The sequence below is a fragment of the Chrysemys picta genome, chromosome 12 (assembly GCF_011386835.1).
Source record: "Chrysemys picta bellii isolate R12L10 chromosome 12, ASM1138683v2, whole genome shotgun sequence".
Taxonomy (NCBI): Eukaryota; Metazoa; Chordata; order Testudines; family Emydidae; genus Chrysemys; species Chrysemys picta.
In genome coordinates, this window is record NC_088802.1 from 19,580,987 (window position 1) to 19,603,251 (window position 22,265).

Consider the following 22,265-nt stretch of genomic DNA (forward strand, 5'->3'; position numbering starts at 1 on the left):
CGACAGTGGAGATTGAGCTAAGGTCTAGGACGGACAGATTCTTCAGGAAGAAATACATGGGTGTGTGAAGACGGTGGTTGAGAGCTATGCCTGTGACGATGAGAAGATTCCCAGTCAGGGCTGCCAGGTAAATCCCTAGAAACAGCATGAAATGCAAAATTTGCAGCTCCCAAATGTCAGAGAATCCCAGGAGAAGGAACTCAGTCATGGTGATTTGGTTGGACATTTTCTTCCTGAGTACATCATGTTATGCCTGTGAAGGGAAAGAAAAGGGCAATGGCCAGGGTTCAGCTGCCGTAAGTAGAGGCCTTGCTGGAGCCCTAGACAGGGCCGGCTCCAGCATTTTTGCCGCCCCAAGCAGCAAAATAAAAAAAAAATTAAAAAAAGTTGCAATCGCAAGCGGCGGCAGCTCTACCACCGCTTCATTCTACGGCGGCAATTCGGCGGCAGGTCCTTTGCTCCGAGAGGCAGTGACGCCCTTGCTGCTGAATTGCCGCTGAACAACCGGACGTGCCGCCTTCTCTTCATTGGCCGCCCCAGGCACCTGCTTGCTATGCCTGGAGCTGGCCCTGGCCCTAGGCATAACTAACAGTGTGAACCAAAGGCTGCAAACCAAAGTAGGCCTGACCTTGGCAGAATAGTAACACACCAGGTATTGACTAACCAAGTAAGCACATTCCTGATCGGAGAGGATGGAACAAAACCACCCAGATTTCTCAAATAACTTTGTAAACAAATTCCGAAAAGATGATACAGGAGCACACTGACCCCTCGTAAGATAAGGAGGGGAGGACAGGATAATGGATGAGGATGTTTTGTTTGATCCAGCAGGTACTAGGTGTAGGACTGGTAACTAACAACATCTAGAATGTAATATGAAATTTGTTTCTATCAATGTATTAAAGGAGAAGTCATGGTGGGGGCATCTTTGAATCGGCCAAGGGCACAGGATCCTGTTATGTTGACTGAGCCTTTACCTTGTCATGGGCATACCTGTGTTTGTGCCCCTGTGACCTGTTGGACAGGGCGCTAGTACCGTACTTTGCTGACAATAAACCTGGCTGAGCACCTCTGCAACTGAACCAAGCCTCTCTTTATGAACAACATCAAGGTCTACTGAATCTGGCAGCAGTGTTGCACACCAGATATGGTGCTAGACCAAGATGTCTGGGTTCTGGTCCTCTCGATCTCCCCAAATCCAACTGTCCTCCATGTCAGGATAGATTGGTTTTGGCTGCTTGGTTCAACTCTCATCCTGAATTTAAAGGCACTAGTTGGTACAAAACAAATTCTGTGGGCTATCAGCTTTGTTGCTTACTCAGTTTTACCATCTGGCAGCTACCCCTTTGAAACAGAAATAAGAAGAGATTCAAGAGAGTGTACGGGTTTGAAATTATTGTATTATTGGACAATATTTGCATTCCCCAGTCTTTGTTAAAAGCTCAGTTTACAATTAAGGGTGGTCAGAAAATTTCTGCTTAAATTGTTTTCAAAGGAGAATTGTGTTATCAATTAATCAAATTTTCATAGAAAGTCTCAGGTATCCTCAAATATATTTAATGGATTCTTCATATGGGTGGATCTAGTCAGAAAAATATCAATTTTCTGCAATTTTTAACTGAAAATGTTTTTTCTCAGTTGTCCAAACATGAATAATTGGAGATTTTATTTTTTTATGAAAGAAATTCTGATAGGCTCTAGATGATTGATTAACTTGATAGCAAAAGTCTTAAAGAGTTCCAAACCAAATTCAAATGTATGTTCTTAAATTAGCCTTGTATATTAATACTCTAACATATTTAATTAAATGGCAAACTTACTGTGCTGGTCTTTGTGGAATTTTTCCCAGTCTGTGATGCATTCGAGCCTCCAGTGTTAGGGATCATTGGTCATATCTATCTATCTATCTATCTATCTATCTATCCACTGCCAGGATTGTTTGGTTCTCTCTCTCTCTCTCATGCCCCCTTCACCGTATTATACAGCAGCCATTGCGGTGTCCCTTCGCTGGATGTCCTGAGTTGATGGGTCTCTCTGCAGTTCCTAGCAGACAGGGATCTACTCCACAGATGGGCGCTCTCTGCTCCCCTCCTTGGGCAGGCTTGGCTGAGAGTTGATGGACTAAATGGGATGAGGGACTGAAAGCCTCTCCCAGCTCTAGAAAGGGCCAGGCACAGGAAGGAGGAGAGTGGTGTGGGAAGGAAATGGTGGCCAGGGCTGGCCAAAGGACAGAATCAGGAGAGAATGTCTGGTGTTTGGAACTTTGACAGGAGGAAGCAGAGGTCGTGAGCTGATCCCTGGGGCTGGGGCCATATCAGGGGAGTGGAGCTGAGGAGAAGAGGGGACTGGTGGGCAAAGGGGTTCAACAGGAATCTCTGAGGAAGCTGAGTCAGGAACTCTGAGTGGAGAATTGGCTCTGGGCCATGGAGGGGACTCTCAAAAAACAGGGACCGAGAGTGTCTGTGAGGTGGAGGGTTGTGAGAGGGAAGGAAGGGGATTAAGGGCTGGGGGGCTGGGGGATGTTTGCAGGTCTGGGCTGTGTGTGGCAGAGGGAAGGAGACACCCAGGGACTAGAGTAAGAGCGTTCAGGGGGTGGAGGATGCATCAGAGGCTGGAGTCAAAGGGCCTGAATCTCTTCTCCCTGAAACCAGACATACTCAAGTGTAACACTATGGAATTACCCCGAGATAAGTGATGGGGGAATCAGCCCCATTGACTTCAGTGTGGTTACTCCTGTTTTACAGCAGGGTTAGTGAGAGGGAAATCAGTTGACTGCAGTGGAGTATTTGTAACTTTTCATACATTTGGTGCATTTTGGTGACGATACATTGTGCATAGCTAGAGATCAAACCGGGGCTCAGATCCTCATGCAGGGTCTCCAAAGCTCAAGGGCCAACTCAGCAGAGTGCAGTCCACCCACTGACCCTGAGGGGGAAATAAAGTGACAGCGTTATTAGCCACAGTGTTTAATTCTCAGTTAGGCGTGTCAGCCTTTGAAGTGGTTGGAGTCACAACAAATGGATTGCACTGTGCATGTGCCTGGCGAGAGGAGGAGATGGTTGAAAACTGTTTCTGACTTGCAGCCCCATAGCTGCTGAAAGGAGAATGTTCTGGCCAACAAACCTAGGTCCTGTGAGGCAAAATCTAACCCTGGGCAGAAATCTGTGCCTAAAAACAGGAGGCATCTGCCTCTGTTGAAGGGTTTCTAATCTTGAGGAAATATCCCTTGAGCACAGCCGAATATTGAGAAGGTGCTGAAACTATTTTTGAAATGAAAATAAATAACCCATGCACACGCTCACTGGGAAGTGGGGGGGGGATAATGGGGGTGGAAGAGTTTGTGGAAAAGGAACACTACCTGCTCCTCTCTTAAAGTATAAACTTTATACAGGGTTGTAGTGAGGCCCTATTGGTATCAACTGGGAGGTGGGCGGGCTTACCCGCCCACTTCTAAAGGCCCCTCCCCGAGCCTAGCGGGAGGGACCACTGGACCCAGAAACCAAGTAATTTCTTGGGACAACTAATGAGAAAACAGGGAGTGAGGTGACGGTTAAAGGTTCAAAATCAGGGTACCAGATGCGGACACCGATCAGAGAACCCCGGACAGCGCCCACTGCTCTTCAAAGGTCGCAAAGGAGCCAGTGGTCGCTGCCCAGTGAAACTCTGCCCGGAGATGTGAGACTAGGGAGGTACGGAAATAGGCCCCACAGTCGCAGAGCACCTCTTCGTCCAACATCCTCTCCCTGGTATTATAGATGGTGAGTTTGGCTAAAGCCAGGAAGAGGTTGACGAGGAGGTCTCGGATAGGGTGTGCATAAATGAACAGGTGTGGGGAAAAGTGCAGCCAGAACTTCAACAAGAGGTTCTGGAGGAGCCGGAACAGGGGCTGCAACCTGGCGCACTCGAGGTAGGCATGCATCAGGGTCTCCCTCATGCCGCAGAATGGGCAGGCCTCGGGAATAGGGGTGAACCACGCCAGGTAAACACCCGTGCTCAGGGCTCCGTGAAGGAGCCGCCAACCAATGTCCCCGGGACGCGAGGGTGAGGAGATGCAACGTGTGGAGCACAAGCGTGTACAGGTGGTCTCTGGGCGCGGTTCGAAACCGGACCGGCTGCAGAGCATGCAGCTGGCTCGGATTATGGGAGCGGGGTAGCCGGGGGGGGCTCGCGGAACAGGGCCCCGATAAAAAGGTCCGGAGGGCCCGGGGTGAGGGGTGGGTGGGGAGCGCCCTCTCGCAGGGCCCGCCACAGGAAGCTGAGAGAAGGGGGCGACAAGGCAGCGCCCACCTCCTGAAGTACATGCAGAGGGGTCACAAGGGTGGAGAGCCCCATGTGCCGGCCAAGCGCACGGGGATCCACCCAGTCCCCCCTGGCGTAGTCCAGGAGGTGTCCGACCTTGGTGGTTTCTGCCAGGACCAACCTCCGGCTCACCGAGGGCGACTCCGCCACCTGCACATGGAGATCGGGGTTGTGCAGCAGGGGCTCCATGAGGAGGTCCGCCCCCTCGGTGGCCACAATGGACCTGGTCACTGAAAAAAGCTTCCAGGTCCGGAGGTGGTCCTGGTAGAAGACCAGCAGCTCCGAGAGGTCTCGTGGAATACGTCTCGGGTGAAGAAAAAGGAACTGCCGGTCGTATCGGAGCCCTCGGAGGCGGCGGAGGAAGGTGTGCGCTAACGTGCTCCACGCCGGACTACCTGCACCATAAAGGAGCCTCTGCAGGGCCTGGAGGCGGAAGACGTGGACCTGGCTACGAAGGCAGACCAGGCCCTGTCCTCCCTCCTCCAGGGGAAGACTCAGAACCCCTGCAAAGACCCAGTGCAGTTCCAGCCAGAAAAACTCCAGGGCCGTCCTCTGGAGCCTGGCCAGGAGCCCCGTGGCCGGGCTCAGGGTGTTGAGCCGGTGCCAGAGCATGGACAGGACGAGCTGATTCAGCACCAGTGCCCTCCCTCGCAGGGAGACACACCGGAGCAGTCCTGTCCATCTCTGCAGCCGCTCACCCACCCTGACCTCCAAATCCTGCCAGTTCTCTGGTGGAGAAGGATGCGTGGTGGAAAGGTAAACGCCGAGATAGAGCAGCGGACCCGCGCTCCACCGAATGGCTTCAAGCGCGGGTGGGAGGGAGCTCGCCTGCCACCTGTCCCTGACCACCAGGCCAGAGCTATTGACCCAGTTGACCCGGGTGAAGGAGGCCGCTGAGTAAACGGCCTGGCAGGCCTCCACCCACACCAGGTCCCCCGGGTCCTGAACCACGAGGAGCACGTCGTTGGCGTACGCCGACAGGACCAGCCGCAGCTCCGGCTCCCGAAGTGCCAACCCCGCCAACCTCTGATGGAGGAGGAAGAGGAAGGGCTCGATCGCCAGAGTGTACAGCTGGCCCAAGAGGAAGCACCCCTGCCGTACTCCCGCCCAAAGCTGACTGGCTCGGTCAGGGTCCAGTTGAGCCTGACCAGACACTCTGCCTCAGCGTACAGCACTTGGAGAAAACCCACAAACTGGGGCCCGAAGCCAAATGCCTGCAGAGTGCCCAGGAGATACCCGTGGTCCATCCTGTCAAATGCCTTCTCCTGGTCCAGGGACAGGAGGGCGAACGACAGACCACCCCTAAGCCCCAGCTCTAATAGGTCCCGGACCAAGTACAGGTTATTAAAGATGCTCCGGCCCGGGACGGTGTAAGTGAGCCCCATTGCTGCTGAGCTCTTCCCGCTACCAGCACAAGCAGCCCTGTCATACAGTCCCACTCAGACATTTGTCCAGCTATCTTCAAACTAATTCAGTCATTTTCCTCCCACAACTCCTATTGGGAGGATGCTCGAGAACCTCGCCCTGCTGGTGGTTAGAAACCTCCCTGTAATTTCTAGCCAGTCTCTCCATCTCCCACATGCCCGAATGTACATGTGAGCTAACACAGTCTGGCCTCGTGTCCCCCGCCTAGTGGTTAGGCCATGAATGGTGGTTTATAACACAATGGGCCCAGAACCCAGCCGGTGCCAATGGTTATACAGCTCCATTGGAGGCAGTAGGTCAGCTCCACAGATGCTGCAATTTGATTATGTGCCACCATAGTCAATGGAACTACACTGATGTGTTGAGGATCTACCCCAAATGTCTTCGCACCTACCCCATTCTTACACCAGTCTGACTCCTGTGGTTCCAATGAAGCCACTCCCTGATTTAGACACACAAGCAAGACAACTCCCATCATTCTTTCAGTGGCCATGGAACAGGCGCTAGTGGCCAAGCAGTGTAACGGGTATTGTTTTGGCACAGAATGAAAGTCTGATTCTTCTTGTGCACACAATTTACACCCATTTACTCCACAACTGGACCAGAATTTTTACTGGTGTAAATCACCCCAGCGGCAGTGACATCAGCGGAGTTAATTTAGATTTGCATTGGTGCAACTAGGTCAAAATTAGACGTGTTTGTGTGCAATCTGTGTGGTTATGAAAATAACTGACATTAATGAATAGCTAAAGATACTACATGAGCAAACTTTAATTAGAGAAAGACAGAAAATTAATTCTTGGTGAATTACCTACACCCAGTCAGTCTCCTCAGGGCAGCTTTGATCTCTTTGTTCCTCATGCTGTAGATAATTGGATTCACGATTGGTGGCAATACGGAATAAAGAACAGCCGCCACAAGATCCAGAGAAGATGGGGAGCTGGAGGTGGGTTTCAGGTAGGCAAGGGCCCCAGTGCAAACAAACAAGGAGACCACAGTGAGGTGAGGAAGGCAGGTGGAGAAGGCTTTATGTCGTCCCTGCTCAGAGGGGATTCTGAGCACTGATTTGAAGATCTGAACATATGACACAATCATAAAAACAAAGCAGACTAAGAGTAAACACACACTAAATGCAAGAACCCTAACTTCACTAAGATAGGAGTCAGAGCAGGCGAGCTTCAGCAGCTGGGGGATTTCACAGAAGAATTGATCCACCATGTTGCCTCCACAGAAGGTCAATGCAAATGTGTTCCCGGTTTGTAGTATAGAGTTGAGAATCCCACTGATCCAGGCACCAGCTGCCATTTGGACACAAGCTCTGCTGTTCATGATTGTGTCATAGTGCAGTGGTTGGCATATGGCAATATATCGGTCATACGCCATGACAATGAGAAGGGAAAAATCCGCTGGGATGAAGAAGGTGAGGAAAAAGACTTGGGCAACACATCCAGCATAGGAAATGGACCTGGTGTTCATGAGGGAGTTGGCCATGGATTTGGGGACGGTGACAGAGATGGAGCCAACGTCTAGGATGGACAGATTCATCAGGAAGAAGTACATGGGGGTGTGAAGGTGATGGTCGAAGGCAATGGCCATGAAGATAAGAAGATTCCCCACCAGGGCTGCCAAGTACATCACTAGAAACCCCACAAAGTGCCAAATCTGCAGCTCCCGAACATCAGAGAATCCCAGGAGAAGGAACTCGGTCACGGTGGTTCGGTTGGACATTTTCTTTCTCAGGATATCGTGTGATGGTTGCAGAGGGAGGGACAAGAGCAAGGGCCAGGATTAGATCAGTAAAATAACTCTCCTTTTGTGAAAACCACCTGAATTTCCTTGAGTCAGACCCTCAGCTCAATGGACTCCAGTGCAGTGACTACTAATTTACACCAGGGTGATGGAGAGGAGAATTAGGAATAATTGCTTTTGAGGTATTTGTATATCTCTGTCACCCAAAGGTGGGCGAACTATGTATAATCTTGTATAAATGTTTCTATCCATAGTTTACTGAGGGGAATCGGGTGTCTGGCTGGCCAGATTCTGCTGTCAGGGGCATTGCTGCGAATGTGGGGTAATTTCACAGCATGCCATGGAATTACTCCCCATATATACTGCCCTAAATGGGAGCAGCATCTCGCATGGAGGTGACCAAACCCAGCCATAATTACGCGGTAAACTCTAATCATGAATACAGCTCAGGAGTCCTGATGCCCCGTCCCCAGTTCTAGCCATTTTCCATGCTCGCTGCGAGAGACAGACATTCCAGCTCCCCTCCTGCTTCTCTAACCACTCAACTAAACTACCTTCCAGAGCTTGGAAGGGAACCCAGGAGTCCTGACTCCCAGTTTGCCCCCTGCTCTAACCCACTAAATGCAACACGCCTTCCGGAGCTGGAAATACAGGACAGGAGTTCTTGCTCTACCCGGTGGACTCAACTCTTCCCAGAGCTGGGAACACAAGTGAGGTGTCATGACTCCCAGTCACCTCCTCTAATGACTACATCAGACTGCATCTCAGCCTCTGTCCCAGGGACTCTCCACTGCCATCAGGAATGACTGCTGTGAGTGATAATGGAGAGTCATTGGGCCAGGGTAGGGGCGTGAGAGTGATTCGCCAGCGTGGTACTTGGGACACTCACCTGGTGTCTGGTAGAGCCAAGTTCATGTCCCTGCTCCAATGACTATTTAATTATTGATACAAAGTGGAGCAGCTTCAACAGGAGAGACTGAGACAGTCTCATTTCAGAGCAGCAAGGCCCAGGATTAGATCAGTAAAATAACTCTCCTTTTGTGAAAACCACCTTAATTTCCTTGAGTCAGACCCTTAGCTTCTGAAGATTGATGTAATATGGGAATGAGAATGGGGGAAACAGTCCCGCTGATTCCAATGGAGTTACTCCTGATTTACACTGGGGTGAGAGAAAGTAGAATCAGCTCAATGGGCTCCAGTGCAGTTACTCCTAATTTACACGAGGGTGATGGAGAGGAGAATTAGGAACAATTACTTTTCAGGTATTTGTATAACTCTGTTACCCAGAGGTGGGCGAACTCTGGATAATGGTGTATAAATGTTAATATTCTCAGTTTACTGAGATTAATCGGGGGTCTGGCTGGCCTTATTTTGGTGTCAGGGGCACTGCTGTGAATGTGGGGTAATTTCACTGCATGCCATGGAATTACTCCCCATTTATACTGCTCTAAATGGGAGCAGCATTTTGCATGGAGGTGACCAAACCCAGCCATAATTACACATTAAACTCGAGTCAGGAATACAGTTCAGGAGTCCTGATGCCTCGTCCCCCCTTCTAGCCGAATATCCTTGCTCATAGCGAGAAACAAATGTTCTGGCTCCCCTCCTGCTTCTCTACCCACTCATCTAAACTCCCTCCCAGAGCTTGGAAGAGAAACTAGGAGTGCTGACTCCCATCTCGCTCCCTGCTCTAACCCACTAAATCCAACACCCCTCCCGGAGCTGGAAATACAGGCCAAGAGTTCTGGCTTTACTCACTAGACTCAACTCCCTCCCACAGCTGGGAACAAAGTGAGGTGTCATGACTCATAGTTCCCTCCTCTAGCGTATACATTAGACTGCATCTCAGCCTCTGACCCAGTGACTCTCCATTGCCAAAAGGAATGATTGCTGCGAGTGACAATCTAGAGTCATTGGGCCAGGGTAGGGGCATGAGAGTGATTCTCCAGCGTGGTACTTGGGGCACTGACCTGGTGTCTGGTAGGGACAAGTTCTAGTCCCTGCTCCAATGATTATTTAATTATTGATACAAAGTGGAGCAGCTTCAAAAGGAGAGACTAAGACAGTCTCACTTCAGAACAGCCCAAAACCTAGCAGCTCAGGCACCCTCCTGTAAATTGGGAATTCAAATCCCTTCTCTTCATCAGTCAGAGGGAGTCTGAGTTTGTCACTGGCCAGACGAGTGCCCACAGTCTTTATGAGAGACAGAAATAGAACCCCCCAGTTCTGGCTCCTCTACACACTGGACTGAATTTCCTCCCAGAGCCACATATAAAACTCAGGAGTCCTGGCTCTCAGTCCTTGCTACTCTTACCCACTTCACCCCACTCCGTTTCCAGAGCTGGGGATTGAATCCAGGCTCCTCGTCCCCACTACTGCAAACCCACTTGACTCAACTACCTTTGCAGCAATCTAATAGACAGATGAAACAATAAACTGAGAACTAGACAAAAACTAACGCTAGATAGACAGATAGATAGTTTGATAGATCTAACAACAAACTAACAGAGAGACACAAGTAAGAAAAGAACCGATACAGAGAGTGAGAGAGAAAAAGAGAACGAACCCAAACTAACAGGTAGATAGAGAAGTATAAACAAACTAATATAGAGAGAAAAGTATAAACAGACAGATAGACAGAAAGAACAAGAAACTAATGTATACAGAGAGAAAAGCAACAATGAGACGATAGTGTTTGTCACAATTTTTGGAGAATTTTAATCTAAACCCTTGATCCATTCTAAAAAATATGTGTCAATTTCCTCAATTCCCCCACTCCCTATAGAATGAAAAGGAGGCACGAATATTCTGCCCCCTCTTTCCTAAGGTAAATGCTTTGGACTGCCTCAGTTTCCCATGCCCAAATTGAGGTAAGAGTAAAAATATGAAAAAAAATCTATTGGCACTTACAATTTCTTCCTTAAAATGCCACTCTGTAACTCACCAATATATTTCATTGCAAGAGCAAACTTACGGTGCCGGTCTGTGTGGAATCCTCCCAGACTGAGATGTCTTTTCTCCTCCAGCTACAGACTGCAATTGGTTACCCCTCTCTCTCTAGCCCCATGCACACCGCTCTATCGATCTATCTCTCTAACTAATGCCCCTGTCACTGTATTATGAGAGGCTGTTCCCCCCTCATACTGAGGCTGAGCTGCTGCAAATACAGTGAGATCTGTGCTCTCTGCAGATCAGCTGTGTGTCAAAAACTTTGTTGCTGTGGGAAGGTGATTTATCCATGTCTGTTTACAACGGGTTTGTCGGACTCACACCCTGGAGCCCTCAAGGGCTCAGAGGCAAGATTTAATTTTCTTGCCCTCTAGTTCCCCGGAGAGTTTGCAGAAACTAAAATAATCACAATTAAAACAAGGCAGCAGGGTCTAGAGGAAAGATTGTGAGGCAAACACTAAGGACACACAGGGCTGTACTCCAGACATCTGGCAACAATTCCTAGCCCTGCCGCTGACCTGAGTGTTACCTTGGGAAAGTCATTCCATAGGGCTGTCTTTCTCCTCCCACCCTTTGCCTTTCTTTTCTACTGGAAGTTCTTTGGGGCGGAGACTGTGTCTTACATAATATAATGGGCCTCTCATATCAGGTGCAACTATCAGATAATTAATTCATTATTAAAAAGCTAAGGGGCAAGCTGTCCTGAGATCTGATCCCAACTATTCCCCTGACTTTGTTCAGTCTCTTCACCGCGCCATTCCTCAGTTTGTCATCTGTCCAATGGGCATAATAGTTACTTGGAGGATAATTCATAATGAGTGGTGATGGTGGGGGGAAGTTGTTTTTGGTATTATGAAAACCTGGAAATGGAAAACATTTTTGTATATTTTTTCAGGTTTGGGGGGGAAAGTTTTCAATATCAGAAATCTTTTCCCAAAACTATAAAATGTTTACCATAAACTTGCATTTTTACTAGAGAAGTTTATTGAAAACCAAACACTTTTCAGAGTCCAGTTTCATTTTTTTGCCCACCCCCCATCCAAAAGCAATATTATGGGATGTTACTGAACAATGACAATTCCCATAAAAATATAACTTTCATTTTTGACCAGCTTTAATAATGAGTAACTAAAACTAAATTAAATGCTTTTGAGTTGATGTGGGTGCAACATTCATTGCAATTTTATTTGACAGCATCTGCTTGTCATAGGAACTGTCTAACTAGGTAAGATGTTTTGACCATCCAGTCCAGTATTCTGTCCCTGATAGTGGCCAGTACCACCAGATTCAGAGGAAAGTTTAAGAGGCCCCTTAGAGGACAGTTCTTGAATAACCTGCCCATGGCGGAGTCTCATCATCAGCTTGTGAATGGTCTATGGCGTGAGGAGTTTTATCATAGAGTTTTATCTACTCCAAAGTAACTGCATGCTCTCATTATCCAGATAGGCTGAAATATTCAGAGGAATATACTGGATTTGTGTGTCTAAATGCCATTGGCTTTTGACAGGAGAGGAGTGCCCAGTTCCATTAATCCTCTTTGAATATCTCGCTTAGTTTATTATTAATTACTTATTTTGTAGATTCCATCACTGATAATTTTCAAATCAAGATTGGATGTTTTACTAAAGGATCTGCTCTAGGTATTATTTTGGGGATGTTCTGTGGACTGGGTTATACAGGAGGTCAGACTAGACAGTCACTATGGTCCCTTCTGGCCATGGAATCTATTAATCTAATTTGATCTCCACCAAAAATAGGAACAACATTTTTTCAAAAATTGACAAAATGGTAGATTTTTTAAAAAAGATTCTAAATTTCTATGAATTAAAAAAAAAAAATTCTTTAAATAATGGTGTAGGAGGATTCTGATCCTCTCTCCTGTTTTTGACCAGATTTATTCAAATTAATTCTGGTAGATTTTAGCTGAATTAGGCAACACATCAGGGTAACACAACTCCACCTCTCTCATGGTGATGTCGGCTATTTTGTGTTCCTGGAGGGGCCAACATGACCGGTGATGGGATTTTCAAGGTAGCCTATAGATATTTGGACACCATATATCAAAATATCAAAAATTCCAATTAGTTTTAATGGGAATTGGTCATCCCAGGCCCCTAGGTGAAAATCTTCACCCATAGTTTTACGATCAAAACCTGCAACACTTTTCTGGTGGCATTTTTAAGGCTATTATTCAATATTTTTTTAACGACTTGGATAATGGAGGAGAGAATATGCTTATAAAACTTGCATGTGACACCAAGCTGGGAAGGGTTGCAAACACTTTTGAGGACAGGATTAGAATTCGAAATGACCTTGACAAATTGGAGAATTGGTCTAAAATCAGCAAGAGGAAATTCAATAAAGACAAGTGCAAAGTTCTTCTCTTACCAAGGAAAAATCAAATGTACAACTCCAAAATGGGGAATCACTGGCTAGAGTGGATCACAAATTGAATGAGTCAACAATGTGATGTAGTTGCGAAAAAGGTTAATATCATTTGGACTGTATTAAAAAGAATGTCGTATGTAAGACACGGGAGGTAATTGTCCCACTCTACTTGGCACTGGTGAGGCCTCAGCTGGAGTACTGTGTCTGGTTCTGAGTGACACACTTTAAGTAAGATGTGGACAGATTGGAAAGAGTTCAGAGGAGACCAACAAAAATGATCAAAGGTTTAGAAAACCTGACCTATGAGGAACAGTGAAAAGCAGAAGAATGGGGTTTAACTTGAAAAGAAGACCAGCAACCTCAGTCTGTAGCAGAATACAAGAAAATTTATTTAAAATACTGTTTGAATGGTACCTCACACAGCCAGGTTAAATATATATAATGGGATTCTCTGATGTTCGGTGGCTGCGTATTTTACTCTTTGTACTGTTTCTAGGGATTTACTTGGTATCCCTGACAGGGAATCTCCTTGTTATCATCCTTGCACTGCTTGACCATCACATTCACACCCCCATGTACTTCTTCCTGATAAATCTGTCTGTCTTAGACGTTGGATCTATCTCCCTCACTGTTCCCAAGTCCGTGGCCAACTCCCTGTTAAACACCATGTTAATTTCTTATGCTGGATGTGTTACCCAAGTCTTTCTCTTCATCTTCTTCACTGCAGTTGACTTTGCTTTTCTCACCATCATGGCGTATGACTCATACGTCGCCATCTGCCAACCACTGCACTATGAGATTTTAGTGAACAGGAGAGCTTGTGTCCAAATGGCATCCAGTGCCTGGATCACTGGAAAAGACGGTTACTCACCGTTGTAACTGTTGTTCTTCGAGATGTGTTGCTCATATCCATTCCATTAGGTGTGTGCGCGCCGCGTGCACGATCGTCGGAAGATTTTTCCCTAGCAACACCGGCGGGTCGGCTGTGGAGCCCCCTAGAGTGGCGCCTTCATGGCGCTGAATATATACCCCAGCCGACCCGGCGCCCCCTCAGTTCCTTCTTGCCGGCTACTCCGACAGTGGGGACGGGGGGCGGGTTTGGAATGGATATGAGCAACACATCTCGAAGAACAACAGTTACAACGGTGAGTAACCGTCTTTTCTTCTTCGAGTGCTTGCTCATATCCATTCCATTAGGTGACTCCCAAGCCCAACTTAGGTGGTGGGGTCGGAGTGAGACATTGCTGTGTGCAAAACCGCTGATCCGAAGGCAGCATCGTCCCTGGACTGCTGCACTAGTGCATAGTGAGCTGTAAACGTGTGGACTGATGACCAAACCGCAGCTCTACAAATGACCTGGATCGGAACTTGCGCCAGGAAAGCAGTCGAGGAAGCTTGGGCCCTCGTGGAATGAGCGGTGAGGTGCGGTGCTGAGACACCTGCCAGGTCATAGCAAGTCCGGATGCAAGACGTAATCCAAGAGGATAGGCGTTGTGAGGAGACCGGTGAGCCTTTCATTCGGTCGGCCACTGCAACGAAGAGTTGCGTCGTCTTTCTAAAGTGCCTTGTGCGGTCAATATAGAAGGCCAGGGCCCTGCGTACGTCCAGAGAATGCAAACGTTGATCCTGGCGAGTAGCATGTGGTTTAGGATGAAAGACCGGGAGAAATATATCCTGGTTGATATGAAATGGAGAAACCACCTTAGGGAGAAAGGCAGGATGTGGGCGGAGCTGCACTTTATCCTTATGGAAAACTGTGTAAGGGGGCTCGGATGTAAGCGCCCTGAGTTCAGAAACGCGCCTTGCTGAGGTGATGGCTACGAGGAAGGCTGTCTTCCAGGATAGGTACAAAAGTGAACAGGTGGCCAGTGGCTCGAATGGAGGACCTGTGAGCTTGGAGAGAACCAGGTTGAGGTCCCACGTCGGAACGGGCTGACGTTGTTGTGGGTACATGCGGCCTAAGCCCTTGAGGAATCTAACGACCATCGGGTTAGAGAATACCGAGGACGCGAGTTCCCCTGGGTGAAAGGCCGATATAGCGGCCAGGTGAACTCTAATTGAAGATATCGCCAACCCTTGCTGTTTTAGGGAGAGGAGATATTCCAAAATGAGAGGGATAGGTGCCTGTAACGGGGACGTGGCTCGTTGTTCGCACCAACAGGAGAACCGCTTCCACTTGGCCAAGTATGTGGTCCGTGTTGAGGGCTTCCTACTGCTCAGCAGAATCTGTTGGACAGAGTGCGAGCACTGCTGCTCTGCCTGGGTGAACCATGGAGCAGCCACGCCGTGAGGTGGAGTGATTGCAGGTCGGGGTGACGCAGGCGGCCGTGGTCCTGAGAGATGAGGTCCGGGCATAATGGAAGCGGGATCGGTGTCTGAACCGAGAGCTCCAACAGCGTGGTGTACCAATGTTGTCTCGGCCACGCTGGGGCGATCAGAATCACCTGTGCCTGGTCTCTGCGCAATTTGAGCAGTACCTTGTGGACCAGAGGAAACGGAGGGAAGGCATAAAACAGGTGGTCTTTCCAGGGAAGGAGAAACGCGTCCGAGAGGGAGCCCGGAGCTCGACCTTGCAGGGAGCAGAACACGTGGCACTTCCTGTTGTCTCGAGATGCAAACAGGTCTATCTGGGGAAACCCCCACTTCTGGAAAACGGAATGTATGATGTCCGGACGGATAGACCACTCGTGTGTTTGAAAGGACCTGCTGAGTCGGTCCGCCAGAGTGTTCTGGACTCCAGGGAGGAACGATGCCGTGAGATGGATTGAGTGGGCGATGCAGAAGTCCCACAGGCGAATGGCCTCTTGGCATAGAATTGACGAACGTGCTCCTCCTTGCTTGTTGATGTAAAACATGGCAGTGGTGTTGTCGATGAGAACTAACACACAACGGCCACGTAGGAGATTGAGAAATGCCTGGCACGCCAGGCGCACCGCCATCAGTTCCCGAACATTGATGTGCAGGGCTATCTGGGGTGCAGTCCACAGGCCCTGGGTATGGTGTTCGTTGAGATGGGCGCCCCAACCCAGGGATGAAGCGTCTGTGACCAGGTGCAGAGAGGGTTGTGGGGCGTGAAACGGCATCCCCTCGCAAACCACCTTGTGGTCTAGCCACCATGTGAGGGAGGTCAGGACCGAGTTCGGGACCGTGACCACCATGTTCAGGCTGTCCCGATGTGGGCGGTATCTTGATGACACCCAGGTCTGGAGTGGGCGAAGCCGAAGTCTGGCATGCCTGGTTACGTACGTGCAGGAAGCCATGTGACCCAGCAGGGTAAGGCACGACCTCACCGTGGTAGTTGGGAAGGCCTTGAGTCCTTGAATGAGGCTCGTGATGGTGCAAAAGCGATTGTCTGGCAGGATGGCTTGTGCACGTCTGGAGTCTAGAACCGCGCCGATGAATTCTATTCTCTGGGTAGGTTCTAGAGCGGATTTGTCCTTGTTGAGTAGGATACCCAACTTGTTGAATGTGTGCACTATTATGTGGACGTGATCTCGAACTTGTTCTTTGGTGCGACCGCGTACCAGCCAGTCGTCTAGGTACGGGAACACCTGTATCCCTTGCCGACGAAGGTACGCTGCCACGACAGCCATACATTTCGTGAACACCCTTGGGGCCGAGGATAGGCCGAAGGGAAGGACTGCAAATTGGTAGTGCACCTTGCTTACCACGAACCGCAGGAAGCGTCTGTGAGGCGGGTAAATTGCTATGTGAAAGTATGCATCTTTCATGTCGAGGGCGGCGAACCAGTCTCCAGGATCGAGGGAAGGGATAATGGCCCCCAAAGAGACCATGCGGAACTTCAACTTTACTACGAATTTGTTGAGTCCGCGCAAGTCCAAGATGGGTCGCAGACCTCCTTTGGACTTGGGAATGAGGAAGTAACGGGAATAGAATCCCCTGCCCCTTAACTCCACTGGAACCTCCTCTATGGCCCCCATAGCAAGGAGCGTGGAAACTTCCTGTATAAGAAGTTGCTCGTGAGAAGGGTCCCTGAAGAGGGACGGGGAAGGGGTGGAGGAGGGGGGAATTGAGGAAAGCTGGATAGCATATCCCCTGTCCACCGTGCGAAGGACCCAACGGTCCGAGGTTATAAGGGACCAGGCATGGTGGAAATGGGAAAGGCGATCCCGAAAGGATGGGGCTGGATCCTGTGGGATGACTGGGGCGCCGTCCTCGACCGCACCTTCAAAAGTTCTGCCTGGGGCCCGAAGGTGGTCTAGGTGGCCCCTGGTTCTGACCAGGTTGAGGGCCGGTCCACCTTCTTCTACCACCTCGTCCTCGCCTCCGGGTCGAGTCCTGTCTCTGACGAGGCGGGGGGGGGGGTAGAAGCGCTGAGGCTGCGGTCTAAATGGCCTGCGCTGAGGGCCCACAACATGCATCCCCAAGGAACGCATGATCGTCCTGGAGTCCTTGAGGCTCTGCAGGCGAGAGTCCGTCTTTTCTGAAAACAACCCTTGTCCTTCAAAGGGCAGATCCTGCAGGGTTTGCTGCAGTTCCTGAGGCAGACCCGAAACCTGGAGCCAGGAGATCCTCCGCATAGCGATACCTGAGGCCAGGGTTCTCGCAGCAGAGTCCGCTATGTCTAAGGAGGCCTGTAAGGAGGTCCGAGCCACCTTCTTACCCTCCTCCACCAGGGCTCCAAACTCCTCCCTGGACTCTTGGGGAACCAACTCCTTGAACTTCCCCATAGAGTTCCAGGAGTTAAAGCTATAGCGGCTCAAGAGCGCCTGTTGATTAGCCGCTCTAAGTTGCAGCCCTCCGGCTGAGTAAACTTTACGGCCGAATAAATCGAGGCGCTTAGCCTCCTTCGATTTGGGCGCTGCGGCCTGCTGACCGTGGCGCTCCCTTGCGTTCACTGATGCCACCACCAGTGAACACGGCTGGGGGTGGGTATACAAGTACCCGTAGTCTTTAGACGGGACAAAGTATTTCCTTTCCACCCCTCTCGCTGTGGGTGGGATAGAGGCAGGAGTCTGCCATATCGTAGATACATTGGCTTGTATCGTGCGGATCAGGGGTAACGCCACCCTCGATGGGGCATCCGCTCCGAGGATATTCACGATGGGGTCGTGCACCTCCACTATCTCCTCCGCCTGCAGGTCCATATTACGGGCCATCCTACGCAGAAGATCTTGGTGAGCCCGAAGATCTATTGGAGGTGGACCTGTGCACGATGTGCCCGCCACTGCCTCATCCGGAGAGGAAGAGGAAGATGCCTCCGGTGGAACAGGATCCAAGGGAGGGTCCTGGTCTCCCTGCTCCTGGGCCGGAGCATCACCTGCGCTTGAGTCCAGGGCGTCAGGTGGTGCGGACACGGAAGCCTCCATGCCCCCTGGCGGAGGCCGAGAGATGGTGGACTCCGGGGCCCTTCTAACAGAGTGACCGGAGCGAGAGGTCGAAGCAACTGGAGCCCCTTGCGCCTGATGGTACGCCCACGGGGTCCAAAACGACCAGTGAGATGGGCCATGAGAATGGTCCTCTGTTATGTTCTGCCAATGGCCCAAGTCCTGTTCCTCGGCTTGCCCCTGAGGGGGGTATGCCGATCTCGAGAGGTCCTCCGAGGAGCGAGACCCCGATCTCGATGGCCATGGCGGTGCCGAGAGCGTCGAGACGATTCCCGTGGGCTGCGGTGCCGCACGGTGCCGGTCTGGAGATGATCTATCTCCACGCGGTGCCGGCGATCGGTGCCGGGACCGCGACCGGTGCCGATGACCTCGTCGGTGCCGGGAGTCGGATCTGGACCTCGACGAGGACCTGGAGTATGCCCGGTACCGGGAGCGGCCTCTCGACGTCGAGCGGCGACCGTAGCGGTGCCGAGAACTACGTCTCGACGTTGATCGGTGCCGACGATCATAGCGGTGCCGAGACGTAGAGCGGTGCCGCGAAGAAGATCTTGGCCGCGAGTACGACCGGTGCCGAGGTGATATTCGGTGCCGGGACTGCGAGCGGCGTGGGGACCTGCTTCGGGACCTGGATCGGTGCCGAGGTTCCAGCCCTTGCGATGGAGGGCGCATCAAGGCAGGTTTCCCCCTCGACTGGACCGGGCGAGGCAACGGTGCCGTCGGTGCCGGTGGTTGAGGCGGTGCCGGCTCCGTGAGAGCTATTAAGTCTCTCGCCGCCGCGAAGGTCTCTGGCGTCGACGGGAGGCACTGTATCACCGCCGGCCTCGGTGGAGACGCCGTCTGCACCGGACTCAACGGCCTCGGCGCCGGAGTCGACGGTGCTGGAGGCACCTGTTTCCGGTGCTCCACCGGCGTACGCGGCTCTACCCCCGGCACTGGGGGAGCCAGCGTCTTCGGCACGGAGGTCCCCGTCTTATGGGCTTTCTTATGCCCTGGGGATAATGACCGGCGCCGAGGCACTTGCTGTGCTTGCGGTGCCGACGAGGTCCGGTGCCGGGAAGGCTCATCTGACGCCACTCGCGTGGTCGTCATGGCCGGTGCCGCCGGGGCACTGCGCACTGAGGCGCTAGGTGCCGGGGCCTGACTTGTAGATGGAGCGTCCGGACTAAGTGCCGCCTCCATCAGGAGTTGCCGGAGCCGAAAGTCCCGCTCCTTCTTGGTCCTTGGTCTGAAGGCCTTACAGATCTTGCACTTATCTGTTTGATGGGACTCTCCCAGGCACTTCAGACAGGAGTCGTGCGGGTCGCTCGTGGGCATAGGCTTAGCGCAGGAGGCGCACAGCTTGAAGCCGGGAGCGTTGGGCATGAGCCCGGCCCCGCGGCCGGGGGAGAAAGGGGGAGACGACCCCCTTAATCCCCTGAACTATTATAACAACTAGACAACTTTTAAAACTATTGAACTATTTAACTATAAACACTAGGACTATAACTATAACTATAACTGCGAATGACTAACTAAGCTAGGGAGAGTGGAGAACAGCTAAGCAGCGCTCCACAGTTCCAACGACCGTCAGGGGCGGTAAGAAGGAACTGAGGGGGCGCCGGGTCGGCTGGGGTATATATTCAGCGCCATGAAGGCGCCACTCTAGGGGGCTCCACAGCCGACCCGCCGGTGTTGCTAGGGAAAAATCTTCCGACGATCGTGCACGCGGCGCGCACACACCTAATGGAATGGATATGAGCAAGCACTCGAAGAAGAATTCTCCTTTCTATACTGCACTCTGGGGTCACATTTTCAATAATCTTCTGTGGAGGCAACATGGTGGGTCAGTTCTACTGTGAAATCCCCCAAATACTGAAGCTGTCCTGCTCTGACCTGTACCTTGGTGAAACTGTGGTTCTTTCCTTTAACATATTCTTAGGCTTAAGCTGCTTTTACAATTGTGTCATATATTCAGATCTTCAAAACAGTGCTGAAAATTCCCTCTGAGCAGGGTTGCCATAAAGCCTTCTCCACTTGCCTTTCTCACCTCATTGTGGTCTCCTTGTTATTTTGCACTGCTGTTTTTGCTTAGGTGAAGCCCACTTCCCGCTCTCCATCAGGTCTGGATCGTGTGGTAGGTGTGCTTTCTTCCATGGTGCCTCCTCTGATGAATCCAATCATCTACAGCATGAGGAACAAGGAGATCAAAGGTGCCCTGAAGAAACTAACTGGATGGAGGTTATTCATCAAAAATTAAATTTTCAGATTTCTCCCTTCACCATGGTTTCATTCTGTGTTTCCTTACTGATATAATCAAATGATGACATTATTGCCTCAATGGGAAGATGATGTCCAATCTTTTTTATACAAAATGCTTTGTTTACAGTGGTAATAATCCAGACTAAATTCACTGAAGTCAGTGGAGTTACTCTAGGTTTACACCAGTGTAAATCAGATAAGAATCGATTGATCGATCTAACTATAAATGGCAAAAAAAAAACCCAAAGGATTTTGCGTTTTTAACACAGAGTTAAGGTTGCCCAGTGATAGTTCAGACACAGTGTTCGAGCATAGGGCAAGCGCAGGTAGCGCCTGTCCATTGCAGTGACAAGGCAGAGCCTGAGTGTGGGTGTTACGGGTGTTGTGGGGCATCGCCCAAAGGGGGCAGAGTTAAGGTTATGTGGGCATTTCCATTACCTTATCTTACCTTAATTCTATATGTCATGGTTTTCTGAAGCTTGAGTTTTGCTAAACGGGACCTTCTGGATGGGCACGAGCTCTCACTGGAAGACCTTAACTCTGTTTCAGTGAAGTTTTTGGCTATTTAATTTTCTAGCTGTTTGAAGAGAAAGAAAAATGTTAGTAGGAGTAAGTGGTCCTTGTGTCAGCTGTAGATAGCAATGGATATGGAGGACAAGAGAAGCAAAAGGCTCTTTTCAGAACCACCACGTTTTTCTGGACAGGAACTCTATTCTGTGCCTGTCTGGGTTCCCCTCACATCGACCCCCAGAACCTCTCCATAAGTGCAGCACAAAGTGGGATGCATCCATCTGCCACATTGGATGCTCAGAGAAGTGGCCTGTTAACCTTAATTAGCTCTTCTGAGCTGAGTGAATACCGTTCCAGGAGATGGTGCAGCCAGAATCAATAGCTCCGAGAGGTGTGAACTGTATCACTCGTACCAGTCACCCCAGGGCCAGCCGGGTCTTCATGGTGTTGTTGGTGCACCCTTTCCATGTGACTCTTCTCAGCTTCACACACCAAGAGGCCACGCTTCCCTAGACCCGGCACACATGAAAAAGCGTTAAGGGAGACAGGTTAAGCCCCCGAGAAGGACAAGGACAAATCCCTCAAGATCACGTGAGGGGAGCAGGTAGTGTTGGACCCCCATAGATGGATTGGAAACCTCCAGATATTGGCACATACATGGGAGGGGAATGTGGGGCTTTCAGGTGCCCCTGTCCCCAATATTCCCCCAGGCTGCTGTCACTCACCCTCATGTTCCCCTTCCCAGTACCCTACCCCTCCCAATCTCCTAACCCCCAACCTGTCTCCTATCCCACCTCCTCATTTATCCTCCTCTCCATAATCACCCCTCCTCTCACTGCCCCCAAAACTCCTCTCTTCCTTTCCCACCAACTCTTCCGCCCCCAATCATCCCCCCTCCCAGTGAGCGTGTGTATGGGTTATTTATTTTCATTTCAAAAATAGTTTCGGCACCTTCTCAATATTCAGCTGTGCTCAAGAGATAGTTTCCCAAGATTAGATACCCTTCAACAGAGGCAGATCCCTCCTGTTTTTAGGCACAGATTTCTGCCCAGGGTTAGATTTTGACTCACAGGACCTAGGTTTCTTGGCCAGAACATTCTCCTTTCAGCAGCTATGGGGCTGCAAGTCAGAAACAGTTTCCAACCATCTCCTCCTCTCGCCAGGCACATGCACAGTGCAATCCATTTGGCGTGACTCCAAGCACTTCAAAGGCTGACACGCCTAACTGAGAATTAAACACTGTGGCTAATAACGCTGTCACTTTATTTCCCCCTGAGTGTCAGTGGGTGGACTGCACTCTGCTGAGTTGGCCCTTGAGCTTTGGAGACCCTGCATGAGGATCTGAGCTCCGGTTTGATC

At 50.4% G+C, this 22,265-nt stretch overlaps 1 protein-coding gene and 1 pseudogene across 1 annotated transcript; one reads left to right on the top strand and one right to left on the bottom strand.

Moving 5' to 3' along the window:
- Positions 1 to 6,531: 6,531 nt before the first annotated feature.
- Positions 6,532 to 7,452, bottom strand: LOC135974600 (olfactory receptor 14A16-like). Its single transcript, XM_065563019.1, has one exon. It carries the CDS (start codon positions 7,450 to 7,452, stop codon positions 6,532 to 6,534), a length of 921 nt encoding a protein of 306 aa, XP_065419091.1.
- A 5,931-nt stretch (positions 7,453 to 13,383) lies between these two features.
- LOC112061131 (olfactory receptor 14C36-like) lies at positions 13,384 to 20,229 on the top strand (annotated as a pseudogene).
- The last annotated feature ends 2,036 nt before the right edge of the window (positions 20,230 to 22,265 follow it).